Below are 12,576 nucleotides of genomic sequence, written 5' to 3'. Positions count from 1 at the left end.
GCCACCGCCTCCTCCCCACAGAGGTGTATGATCAGTGCAACCACCTCCTCCCTGTAGAGCTGTCTGATCAGTACCACCACCTTGTCCAAGCTGAGCTGTATGTTCAGTGCCACCACCTTTTCCCTGCAGAGCTGTATGTTCAGCGCCACCACCTCCTCCCTGCAGAGCTGTATGATCAGTACCACCACCTTGTCCCCGCACAGCTGTATGATCAGTGCCACAACCTCATCCTTGCAGAACCGCATGATCAGTGCCTCCAACTTATCCCTAAAGAGATTTATAATCAGTGCAACCACATTGTCCCCGCAAAGCTGTATGATCAGTTCCAACACCTCATCCTTGCAGAGCTGTATGATCAGTGCCACCAACTCCTCCCTGCAGAGCTGTATTATCATTGCCACCATCTTATCCACACAGAGCTGTATGATCAGTGCCACCACCTGATCCCCGCAGAACTGTATGATCAGTGCCACCACCTCATCCCTGCAGAGCTTTAAGATCAGTGACACAACCTTGTACCTGCAGAGCCTTATGATCAGTGCAACCACCTCATCCCTGCAGAGCTGTATCTTCAGTGCCATCACCTCATCCCTGCAGAGGTGTATGATCAGTGCCACTACCTCATCCCTGCAAGCAAGTATGTACAGTGCCAACACCTCCTCCCTGTAGAGCTGTCTGATCAGTGCCACCACCTTGTCCGCGCTGAGCTGTATGTTCAGTGCCACCACCGTTTCCCTGCAGAGCTGCTTGTGGAGTGCCACCACCTTTCCATGCAGAGCTGTATGATCAGTACTACCACGTTGTCGCCGCAGAACTGTATAATCAGTGCCACCACATTGTCACCGCAAAGCTGTATGATCAGTGCCATCAGTTGGTCAGCACAGAGCTGTATGATCAGTACCACCACCTAGTCCCCGCAGAGCTGTATGATCAGTGCCACTGCCTACTCCTTGCAGAGCTGTAAGATCAGTGCCACCACCTAATCCCTGCAGAGCTATTTGACCAGTGCCACCACCTCGTCCCTGCAGAGATGTATGATGAGTGCTACCACCTCATCCCTGCAGACCTGTATGATCAGTGCCACCACATCATCCCTGCAGAGCTTTATGATCAGTGCCACCATCTTGTCCCCGCAGAGCTGTATGATCAGTACCACCACCTTGTTGCTGCAGAGGTGTATGATCAGTGTCACCAACTTTTCCCTGCAGAGCTGTATGATCAGTGCAACCACCTCATCCAGGCACAGCTGTATGATCAGTGCCACTACCTCATCCCTGCAAACCAGTATGTTCAGTGCCACAACCTCCTCCATGTAGAGCTGTCTGATCAGTGCTACCATCTTGTCCGCGCTGAGCTGTATGTTCAGTGCCACCACCTTTTACCTGCAGACCTGTATGATCAGTGCCACCACCTTGTCGCCGCAAAGTTGTATGATCAGTGCCACCGCCAACTCCTTGCAGAGCTGTACGATCAGTGCCACCACCGAATCCCTGCAGAGCTATTTGATCAGTGCCACCACGTCATCCCCTCAGAGCTTTATGATCAGTGCCACCATCTTGTCCCCGTAGAGCTGTATGATCAGTGCCACCACCTCCTCCCTGCAGAGCTGTATGATTAGCACCACCACCTCATCCTTGTAGAGCTGTATTATCACTGCCACCACCTTGTCCCCGCAAAGCTGTAACATAAGTGCCACCACATTGTCCGAGCAGAGCTGCATGATCAGTGCCACCACCTCCTCTCTGCAGAGCTGTATGATAAGTGCCACCACCTGGTCCTTGCAGAGCTGTATGATCAGTACCAACACCTTGTCGCCGCAGAGGTGTATGATCAGTGCCACCACCTCCTCTCTGCAGAGCTGTATGATAAGTGCCACCACCTGGTCCTTGCAGAGCTGTATGATCAGTACCAACACCTTGTCCCCGCAGAGCTGTATGATCAGTGCCACCACCTTGTCGCCGCAGAGGTGTATTATCAGTGTCACCACCTTGTCCCCGCAGAGCTGTATGATCAGTGCCACCTCCTCATTCCTGCAGAGCTGTATGATCAGTGCCACCACCTCCTCCCTGAAAAGCAGTATGATTAGTGCTACCAACTCGTCACTGCAGAACTTTATGATCAGTGCCACCACACATTCCCTTCAGAGCTGTATGATCAGTGCCACCACCTCCTCTCTGCAGAGCTGTATGATCAGTACCACCACCTTGTCGCCGCAGAGCTGTATGATCAGTGCCACAACCTCATCCCTGCAGAGCTGTATGATCAGTGCCACAACCTCATCCCTGCAGAGCTGTATGATCAGTGCCACCACCTCGTCCCTGCAGAGCTGTATGATCAGTGCCACCACCTCGTCCCTGCACACCTGTATCATCAGTGCCACCACATCATCCCTGCAGAGCTTTATGATCAGTGCCACCACCTCATCCCTATACAGCTGTGCTCTGTGTGTAGAAATTGCATTTTGTGTCTCCTCTTTTCTCCCAATATTCCCCTTTTGCACAATAGTTGGGTCACATAAATCCAGGAATATCTCACAGTTTTCTCCCCGGAGATGCGTCTGGTTGGGGAGTGAGTCGCATTATGAAGCTGCCCCTTATCAGTTCTCTTCCACCATTACAGGCCTCAGCGGTCACAGCTCCACAATGGGTGAGACCAGATTTTAGCAGGTCATTGCAATCAGCCGCCGATGTGGATCATCTCCTGATGTGGAGCATCTGTCACCCCCAATACTCCGCACATACGGGGTACAGGGAGGTCACAGGTCAGGGAGGCGGCAGTCAGCGGAGCCATCGCCTGTGTTACCCTTCTGGGCTCTCAGCAGCTCCAGGTCGTCCCCACATCGTACAATCAGCGTCCTGTACGATAGACATTGTAGTAAAGATCCCTGTGATGGTGACAGGAGCCGGGAACAGGAGGAACGAGTTCCCCCAGCAGATGTATCTTCCCGGATACACAGCGATGTGCAGATCTGGAGGACGACGGCGATGATCCCGGGACCTCCTCTCCGCTCTTCCCCGGCGTCTCTGCTAGTGACAGCTACAGACGGTCGGTGGAGAAGATGGCGAAGAAGAAGCGGCGGAGGAAGCGCGCTCTGCTGTCCGGTGTCAGCCGGTAAAGGGCTTTTATTCCGGGCAGGGAAGCACAAGGGGAGAGCGGAGCTTCACTCGTTCTCAGCTGGGAAGAGGCGGGGCATGTATGCAGTGTCAGCCAATAGATGCTCAGGACGGTGTAGCTCAGCAGCCAATCAGTGCACAGTAAGCCTGTACATATAACAGACTCCTCCAGCTCCGGCCTTAGTGTTTTCCTATCGGGAGATTTTTGTGTTTTGGCTCCGTAGCACAGGATGGCAGAGACCGCGCCAGCCGCCGCTCCCCCTCCCGCAGAACCGGCTGCCAAGTCCAAGAAGCAGCCAAAGAAATCCGCCGCCAAGAGCAGCAAGAAATCCTCCGGTCCTGGCGTCTCCGAGCTGATCGTGAAAGCCGTGTCAGCCTCTAAGGAGCGCAGTGGGGTGTCTCTGGCCGCCCTGAAGAAGGCGCTGTCTGCCGGAGGGTACGATGTAGAGAAGAACAACAGCCGCCTGAAGCTGGCCGTCAGGTCTCTGGTCACCAAGGGCACCCTCCTCCAGGTGAAGGGCAGCGGCGCCTCCGGGTCCTTCAAACTCAACAAGAAGCAGGAGACTAAAGTGGCCAAGAAGTCAGCAGCCAAGCCCAAGAAACCCGTTGCTGCTAAGAAAGCCGCCAAATCTCCGAAGAAGCCCAAGAAGGCTCTGACCACGGCCAAGAAGAGCCCGAAAAAGGCCAAGAAGCCCGCAGCTGCCAAGAAAGCGGCCAAGAGCCCCAAGAAGTCGAAAGCCGCTCCCAAGCCTAAGAAGGCGACGAAGAGTCCGGCTAAAAAGGCGGCCAAACCTAAAGCTGCCAAGAGTCCGGCTAAGAAAGCCAAGAAGCCCGCGGCCAAGAAATAAGTTGCGGACCCAGTTATTTTACACAAAGGCTCTTTTCAGAGCCACCACCCTGTCCCCGCAGAGCTGTATGATCGGTGCCACCACCCTGTCCTCGTAGAGCTGTATGATCAGTGCCACCACCCTGTCCCCGCAGAGCTGTATGATCGGTGCCACCACCCTGTCCTCGTAGAGCTGTATGATCAGTGCCACCACCCTGTCCCCGCAGAGCTGTATGATCGGTGCCACCACCCTGTCCCCGCAGAGCTGTATGATCTGAGCCACCACCCTGTCCTCGTAGAGCTGTATGATCAGTGCCACCACCCTGTCCCCGCAGAGCTGTATGATCAGTGCCTCCACCTCCTCCCCGCAGAGCTGTATGATCAGTGCCTCCACCTCCTCCCCGCAGAGCTGTATGATCAGTGCCACCACCCTGTCCCCGCAGAGCTGTATGATCAGTGCCTCCACCTCCTCCCCGCAGAGCTGTATGATCAGTGCCACCACCCTGTCCCCGCAGAGCTGTATGATCAGTGCCTCCACCTCCTCCCCGCAGAGCTGTATGATCGGTGCCTTCAGGTGACAGTTCTGTGTAATGGAGGGAAGGGGCCGATGTGCAGCAGAAATCACGTTACTTCCATCATCCTAATTATCACCACCTGTAACCCACATCTTAGTAAGAGTGGTGTGAGGTTATAACTCCGATGTGAGAGTTGGAGCGTCAGTGACTGATTATAGAGGAGCTGCTGTACCGCTCTGGGTACTGGGAATATAGAATCGGAGCTTCCGCTGTAGAAGCCGCCTGGAGATTGGATGTGACCCTGTGTATCAGAGCAGTGGGTGATAGCTGAACTGTGAGTCAGGTTGAGCCTTCTCTGTACAGTGATTGGTCGCGGACATCAAACGCTATTCGCTGCTCACATTCTACAAAATAACCAATGGAATGCAGGGGACGTGTCCTCATGAAGCGTGAATAGGGGCAGAGGAGTATAAATAGCCGCTCACTCTGCTCCTCTCATCACTTCTGTTCTCTTCTATACAGAGCTATGGCCAGAACTAAGCAGACTGCTCGGAAATCCACCGGAGGGAAAGCGCCCCGCAAGCAGCTGGCCACTAAAGCCGCCAGGAAAAGCGCTCCCGCCACTGGCGGAGTGAAGAAGCCGCACAGATACCGGCCAGGGACAGTTGCTCTCCGTGAGATCCGCCGCTACCAGAAGTCCACCGAGCTGCTGATCCGTAAGCTTCCCTTCCAGCGCCTGGTGAGAGAAATCGCCCAGGACTTCAAGACTGATCTCCGCTTCCAGAGCTCCGCTGTCATGGCCCTGCAGGAGGCCAGCGAGGCTTATCTGGTGGGGCTGTTTGAGGACACAAATTTGTGCGCGATCCACGCTAAGAGGGTCACCATCATGCCCAAAGATATCCAGCTGGCCCGCCGGATCCGTGGGGAGAGAGCTTAGATCTGTCCTGCCCACCTGACTGCAACACAAAGGCTCTTTTCAGAGCCACCCAATCCTCCCTCAAGAAGAGCGAATTCCTGACCTTTAATACTGCCGGCTTTGCTACCAACCATGGTCCTGATCATGCTCGTGGTGGTGAGGCTGGTAGTTTTGCTACCCCTGCTGATGCTGGCATGGCAGGTGGTGCAAATGACCTTTTTTGGGGTTATGGGCAGAGTATTAAAAAACAACTAGACTTGAGAAGGCCTAACAGATGGACAGGCAACTTCCATCATGTTGGTGTTACTGTTAATAGTCGCCGGCCTTCTGTCTGCGGCAACCACACTGCTTCTTCCTGGCTGTTGGGGCGCTATGCCTCCCTCCCCCTATGCTGCTGTCCTCACTTTGCATGTCCTCCTGCTAGCTTGGGTCAGTTACTATATCATCCACCACTTCATCCTGCTAAACACTGTCTCTTGTGCCTCCTTCGAGCCTGCCACCTGGTTCCAGCAGTCATGGTACTTTATTTCCCAGGGCGTTCTGATGCTTCCTGTATCCCTGGGTGGTCCTTACCAGGTCAGCTCGCCCAGGGTGGGTTGGAATCATGGCCCAGAGGGTCCACTCCAGGAGTCCTCACACGAACAAGGGTGGGTGGTTTTGCTGGGCGTAAAATACTGGTTATGGAAAAGGTTGAGGTGTAACCCACAGGGCAACATGTTTGCCAGCCAACACACTTAGTGTATGGGCATTACAAGTCTAGGAGATCTGGTTCTTTTTTTAATGAGACATTTTTTAAAAGGCCCTCTATATTTTATTCCAAGGGGGGATTGGAGTTATTGGGGTGCATATGACTTGGTAGCAGGGCAGGCCTTGCCGTGAATCCATAATACATGAGGGTGTGCACGAATATATGGGGAGTATACAGCACTGTATGGATACAGGATATTCAACTATAAAATACTATATGTTGGATTATCAGCACTATATGGAGATATATAATACTACTTGAAGGGTATACTGCACAATGTGTCCGTATACAACAGTATTTGGCAGCTTACAGCACTATATGGGGGTATACAGCCACATATGATGTTATATAGAACAATATGGAGGGCCCACAGCACTTTGTGCAGAGTATTCAGCAATATGTAGGTATCAGCACTACCTTATGCTCATGTCACTATATGGAGGGTATCCAGCACTATGTGAGCCTATACATACAATAGCTATTTGGGGTTTACAGCACTATATGGGGGTATTCTGTAGATGATTCTGAATGGGAGGAGACACGGATTAGATATTAAAGAGAACTTTTTGACAGTGAGGATGATCAATAAGTGGAACAGGCTGCCACTGGAGGTGTTGAGTTCTCCTTCAATGGAAGTCTTCAAACAGAGGCTGGACAGACATCCGTCTGGGAGGATTTAATGAATCTTGCACTGAGCTGGAACATTCCATGATTCAGGCTTATATAGAACAGATGCTCTCGGATTTGTGTCTGCAGCACTAGATGGGGAGTATACAGCACACGTAGGCTTTGTAGTGCTGTATACCACCCAGTAGGTGGTATGGAGGATGTGCAGCACCGTACGGGGTGTGTATACATTGCCTGCAGCTCCAGGGCTGATCAGTCTCAACTCCACTTCCAGCAGTGATCGGAGCGGACCCCACACGGAGACCCGGTAACGTTATATCTGGGCGTCTCCGTGTGGGGTCCGCACTGATCACAGGAGGCCGCATCTAGCACAGATCGGATGATACAATCCGCACATGTTCTACCAGGAGGAGCCCGATGTGCTGAGCGCTGCCGGGAGAACACGTGTACATGAGGAGCAGCAGGTAGAAGGGCAATAAGGAGTTAAACGGAGGAGGAAGCACGTCTATCGATTGGTCGGTTCCTGTGGGCGGAGCTTTATAACCGTTTGATGGTTTGAATCTCCCGCTCAGTCGTGCTCTCGGCCCTCGATCATTAACCCTTCAGTGACTGTTCTCTGCTTGTGGAAGAGACATCATTTCCCAATCACTGTCAGGAGTAAGCGGCCATTATACCTGCAGATCATGTGGTAAAGTGAGATTGTATTAACCCCTCAATCCCCAGAACGGTGGCCGCTGCTCATTATCTCACCAACCACATTTATGCAGTTATCTTGTATGCGAGACTTTTTCTCCTCTGGAGGGATGGCGCTCTCCGCACTCAGAAATACACAGGCTCCGGAGCCGCCTCATCTCCAGTCCTCGCTATGGTCCGCCAGGCTCGGATGACGGCGCTGTACATTCGGGGTGCGGACTCTGTTCTCTCTTCTGGCTCCGACTACTGATAAATAGGATAAGACACCAGAAACCTCCCCGTCATGAGGGGAACGAGCCGCTAATGTCCGGCTGCGGGGAGGGAGCGGCTTCATCCATCAGCCCGAGCACAGGAGACCGCTGCCGGCTGTAGCTCCAGTCCATGTTATTAGGAGCAGTCAGGAGGTCACAATCAGTGGCCACATGTAGATGGTAAATGAGGAGGGTGGTAGTGATGAGATGCAGGCGCTGGACATACCGGGGAGCCGCCACTAACAAGGGGGAGCAGTTACCGGTACAGGATGTGACCGCTCCTCACTGGATTTACACCAATCCTGAGAAATAGGATCTGACCAGACTCCATCACCGCAGTCATCAAATATCAGGAATTGTAGAACACATGTGTGCGGCTCTGATAGGAGCCTTTGGGGGAGGCGCATCTATCCAGCGACAATCCCCGGGAGTATTCGCTGCCTCCTGACACACACACTGATCTGATCAGGAAGACCTGTAGCAGAATCACGTTCATCTCACGGCAGAACTTGGATTTCTGCTCTGTAGTGACCACATCACAGCGAGGTATGTACTGTGGTGCAGAGATGTCTGTGCTGCACAGTGCGGATATACTGTATGCCCCCAGAACCTGGCAGCTGTATATTATAGATCAAGGAGAATAAACCACATCACCCCAAGTCCGCGGTGCCAGCTCCAGTATGGAAGGAGGAAAGTGCAAGACACATGCCAGGCTGTGACAACTAGTATACTTACAGGCACCAGATTGCAGGAATAGGAAATCGTAGCCTCTCAGGTAGAAGATGTGGGTGGCTCTGAAAAGAGCCTTTGGGTTATCAGCACAGAAAAGAATACAATTAACCTCCGAAGCCGTAGAGAGTGCGGCCCTGGCGCTTGAGCGCGTACACCACGTCCATAGCGGTGACGGTCTTCCTCTTGGCGTGCTCGGTGTAGGTGACGGCGTCACGGATCACGTTCTCCAGGAAGACTTTCAGGACCCCGCGAGTCTCTTCATAGATGAGGCCGGAGATGCGCTTGACGCCTCCTCTGCGAGCGAGACGGCGGATGGCAGGCTTGGTGATGCCCTGGATGTTATCACGGAGCACCTTCCTGTGCCGCTTAGCGCCGCCCTTCCCAAGACCTTTTCCTCCTTTGCCGCGACCAGACATCTTCCAAGTAGTCAGCTGTAACTGATGCTAAAACCGAACGACCCCTCCTTTATATACAGGAGAGACGGACCAGAGAGAGAACTGCAGAGATGACGCGCCCCAGGGCGGGGCTTACAGAATCCACATGAGCTCCTCCCTTCCTCTGCTGTTTGGCTGAGCACAGAACTGTTGGAGAGTTTGAATTTCCCGCTCATTGTTCAGTTTCCCTTTTCTTTCCAGCTTGTAATATAATGTCACTTCTTCCCCTGTGATGAGAATTATTCCAGATTCAGCCTATAGATAAATGGGCAGCACAAATAGAGGGGAGCAGACACGGCCCCAGTATATGTCAGGAGGACAGAACAGACTGTAACCACAGATATTACAGGCAGCCGCCCAGGGGATCTCACACCGGTAGATACACTGCCTGATATAAGGCTCAGTCCTCAGTAATCACAGGATCTCCGGTTTTCATAGAGAATATTACATTTATATTAACCCCAGGGCTAAGCCCTCTCTGCCTTTATTCAGGTCTTATATTCCCGCATTAGGGACATTTGTGCTATGATAGGAGTCATCATTACTTCGGGCAATTATGACACTATTGTCCTTATATTTGTGTTTTCTTCTTCCCCTGGCAATGATTCTTTTTTCCACCACATCATAGCTCACATTGCTGCAGAGTAGGGACCTGCTGTCAGCTACAATTAATTAGGAAAAACAATTATTAACATAATGACAGAAAAGGCTGAAAATCAGAGCTCAGCAGTGATCCTGACTGATCCCAGCCGCCAATATCGCCCCATATCCTGCAGTAATTATTTAAAAAACATCTGTGAGGAGGATGTGATGGGAGATGATGTCATGACATGTCTGACCTAGAGGATCCTCACATCACAGTGTAATGTATTGTGCACTGAGCTCTCGGCAATCTTCTCTACATGATCGCACATTTCCCATCACAGACCTCCTGCCTGGAGCTGCAGGTGGGATCTGCTTGGAAGAGCAGAATTGGTCTCCCCTGAAATGTCTCTTGTAGGATACATCTCTAGCCAATATATTGTCTCCACAATACTGATTATGACGAGAAAGGGAGATGTGATCGCCTGCAGGTCAGACACACGGGGCATCACAGCATCTGCCTAACGCGGATTCATTCTCTAACCAGGAACAGCTGCAGACTCCTGTATGGGATGTAAGCGACCAGCGACCTCTCAACACCTGCAGATTCCCCGACATCGCTCCGTCCTGGGACCGCGCGTTATATGGAGACAAAGAACAGAAAAAGCGGGAACTGCAAACGTGTCAACCATTGGGAACATTAGCTCCTCCCCTCCCTCTGCGGATTGGCTGAACACAGGACGGTTAGGGGGTTTGAATTTCCCGCTGCTTCTAAAATGTCGTCACCGCTTCCCTTTACAGTGAAGACTCCAGCATAATCTCTAGATAAAACTGCACCGACTACAAATGTCTCCTGTTATTTGAGGAAAAACACGAGAATCATGAACTAAGTGCAGAGAGGAAAATCGTCAGCTCACTGTCTGGTGCTGCATGGGGGAGAAAATTCAGTCTCAAAGCATCCCGGCTTAGAAAGTGTTATTAGTCATCATGGTGTATCATGAACTAAACCGAATCATGTTATACCAAATGAATGAGACCCCAGAATATCAAGATCTGTGGAGCAAGGGGTTAAAGAGTAGTCCCTGAACACAGAGCAACTTATGGAGAAGTGACCAGGTTATTATTTAGAAGGTCCTCGGTTCTCACAATCTCCTTGGTAGCATTCATCATCCCTACTTCCTTCACCTGTCACTTCCCGTCACTAGACGCAGAGACCCAGGCGGTGGAGCAGACAACTCGGGGAGACGGGAAAGGACAGGAGCAGCCACAGCTCTGATGGAGATGGGGTGGTGGCTCTTAGAAGAGCCTTTGGGGTGATGGCGGAGCAGCAGACTGAGCAGATCACTTGGCGCTGGTGTACTTGGTGACGGCCTTGGTGCCCTCGGACACGGCGTGCTTGGCCAACTCTCCAGGCAACAGCAGGCGCACGGCGGTCTGAATCTCCCGGGAGGTGATGGTGGAGCGCTTGTTGTAGTGAGCCAGGCGGGAGGCTTCCCCTGCGATGCGCTCGAAGATGTCGTTGACGAAGGAGTTCATGATGCCCATGGCCTTGGAGGAGATGCCGGTGTCGGGGTGGACCTGCTTCAGCACCTTGTACACGTAGATAGCATAGCTCTCCTTTCTGCTCTTCCTACGTTTCTTGCCGTCCTTCTTCTGAGTCTTAGTGACGGCTTTCTTGGAGCCCTTCTTGGGCGCTGGCGCAGATTTGGGATCAGCCATAACGAAAGCAAATTTCTCAAAAGAGAGAAGAATAATGATCCCAAGCCTCCCAGAGCGGCGATATTTATAGGCCCGCCATGCAAATGACACTGTTGTCAGATCGCCGTGCTATTGGGTGACAAAGTCATGTGACCAACAGAACCGTCAATCGCTCCGCCCACTGCAGCTGATTGGTAGCTACACAAGTCTGTTTTCCATTGGTAACTTGAGATCCATCCAATGACAGGAGAGGAGGGCGGGGCAGACGATTATGAAAGCGACAGCAGCCGCAGCTAGTTCTTCATTTCGCCCAGATTCTTTATTGTTTGTTATCAACCATGTCTGGACGCGGCAAACAAGGAGGGAAGGTCCGAGCCAAGGCCAAGACCCGCTCATCCCGGGCAGGACTCCAGTTCCCAGTCGGCCGTGTGCACAGGCTTCTCCGCAAGGGCAATTATGCCGAGAGAGTCGGCGCCGGCGCTCCGGTGTATCTGGCCGCTGTGCTGGAGTATCTGACTGCTGAGATCCTGGAATTGGCCGGCAATGCTGCCCGGGACAACAAGAAGACCCGCATCATCCCCCGTCACCTGCAGCTGGCGGTGCGCAATGACGAGGAGCTCAACAGGCTGCTGGGTGGGGTGACCATTGCCCAGGGGGGCGTCCTGCCCAACATCCAGGCCGTGCTGCTGCCCAAGAAGACCGAGAGCAGCAAGGCGAGCAAGTGAGCGCTGCCGCCGATCTCTGTCCACAACACCAAAGGCTCTTCTAAGAGCCACCCACACCGTCGCCACAAGAGCTGACGCCGCTGATCTCTGCGTGCTCACATGGGACTGACGTTAGGCACCACGGGCTGCCGCCACCAGTTTGTAGGTTGGTGCCCATACACACTTGATTCCGGGGTTCAACACAAAACACTGAGGATGCCCATGTCTGGGTTATCACATGAAGCCTCAGACCTGTGTGGGGAGAGGAGTCCTCGAATAGTCACAGGAAATGTCCCTCATTAGTGAATGTCTTGATACTCGGGCCCCTGACTCTGCTGTGGAGATTACATGCGGTTATCACGTCCCGGAGTATCGGGGGATGGCGGCCGGTGATTGTCCACATCAGTGACTGCTGCTCCTCCCGGAGGGCGATCCCGTGATGGCGGCTCTGGAGGGCCGGACTCTGCGCGGTTCTCTGTGTGACCGGATTGTGATGTCCGCTAATAATCCTCGGCGGAAGAAGAGCGGGAAGTTCAAATCCCCAAACGGATCCTGCGATCAGACAATGAGCGGGAATCCTCGGTTAAGCGCCGCCCTCAGCCTTCAGCGATGTACATAGACGCCTTTCCTCCTCTGTTTAACCTCTTACTTGCCTTGTTCCTGCTGATCCCCTCTTATTTACCAGTGTTCATAGATGCGCCACCTTCATCTCACATCGGGCTCCTCGAGAACATCTG

At 52.8% G+C, this 12,576-nt stretch overlaps 5 protein-coding genes across 5 annotated transcripts; 3 read left to right on the top strand and 2 right to left on the bottom strand.

The window, feature by feature from the left end:
- The first annotated feature begins 3,287 nt into the window (after positions 1-3,287).
- LOC141057170 (histone H1.5-like) lies at positions 3,288-5,444 on the top strand. The gene has a single exon (XM_073553710.1). The coding sequence runs from the start codon at positions 3,344-3,346 to the stop codon at positions 3,959-3,961; it is 618 nt and encodes a 205-aa protein (XP_073409811.1). The 5' UTR covers positions 3,288-3,343; the 3' UTR covers positions 3,962-5,444.
- LOC141057014 (histone H3) lies at positions 4,981-5,391 on the top strand. Its single transcript, XM_073553486.1, has one exon. The coding sequence runs from the start codon at positions 4,981-4,983 to the stop codon at positions 5,389-5,391; it is 411 nt and encodes a 136-aa protein (XP_073409587.1).
- A 3,032-nt stretch (positions 5,445-8,476) lies between the features above and the next one.
- Positions 8,477-11,198, bottom strand: LOC141057172 (histone H2B 1.1-like). The gene has a single exon (XM_073553712.1). It carries the CDS (start codon positions 11,154-11,156, stop codon positions 10,779-10,781), a length of 378 nt encoding a protein of 125 aa, XP_073409813.1. The 5' UTR covers positions 11,157-11,198; the 3' UTR covers positions 8,477-10,778.
- Positions 8,526-8,837, bottom strand: LOC141057013 (histone H4). The gene has a single exon (XM_073553485.1). It carries the CDS (start codon positions 8,835-8,837, stop codon positions 8,526-8,528), a length of 312 nt encoding a protein of 103 aa, XP_073409586.1.
- A 240-nt stretch (positions 11,199-11,438) lies between the features above and the next one.
- LOC141057171 (histone H2A type 1-like) lies at positions 11,439-11,912 on the top strand. Its single transcript, XM_073553711.1, has one exon. It carries the CDS (start codon positions 11,474-11,476, stop codon positions 11,858-11,860), a length of 387 nt encoding a protein of 128 aa, XP_073409812.1. The 5' UTR covers positions 11,439-11,473; the 3' UTR covers positions 11,861-11,912.
- The last annotated feature ends 664 nt before the right edge of the window (positions 11,913-12,576 follow it).

This window comes from Dendrobates tinctorius, unplaced genomic scaffold (genome assembly GCF_039654945.1).
Source record: "Dendrobates tinctorius isolate UK_male_01 unplaced genomic scaffold, ASM3965494v1 ptg000202l, whole genome shotgun sequence".
Taxonomy (NCBI): Eukaryota; Metazoa; Chordata; class Amphibia; order Anura; family Dendrobatidae; genus Dendrobates; species Dendrobates tinctorius.
Note: the sequence above shows the minus strand (reverse complement) of the source record. Positions and strands in the feature narration are given on the sequence as shown.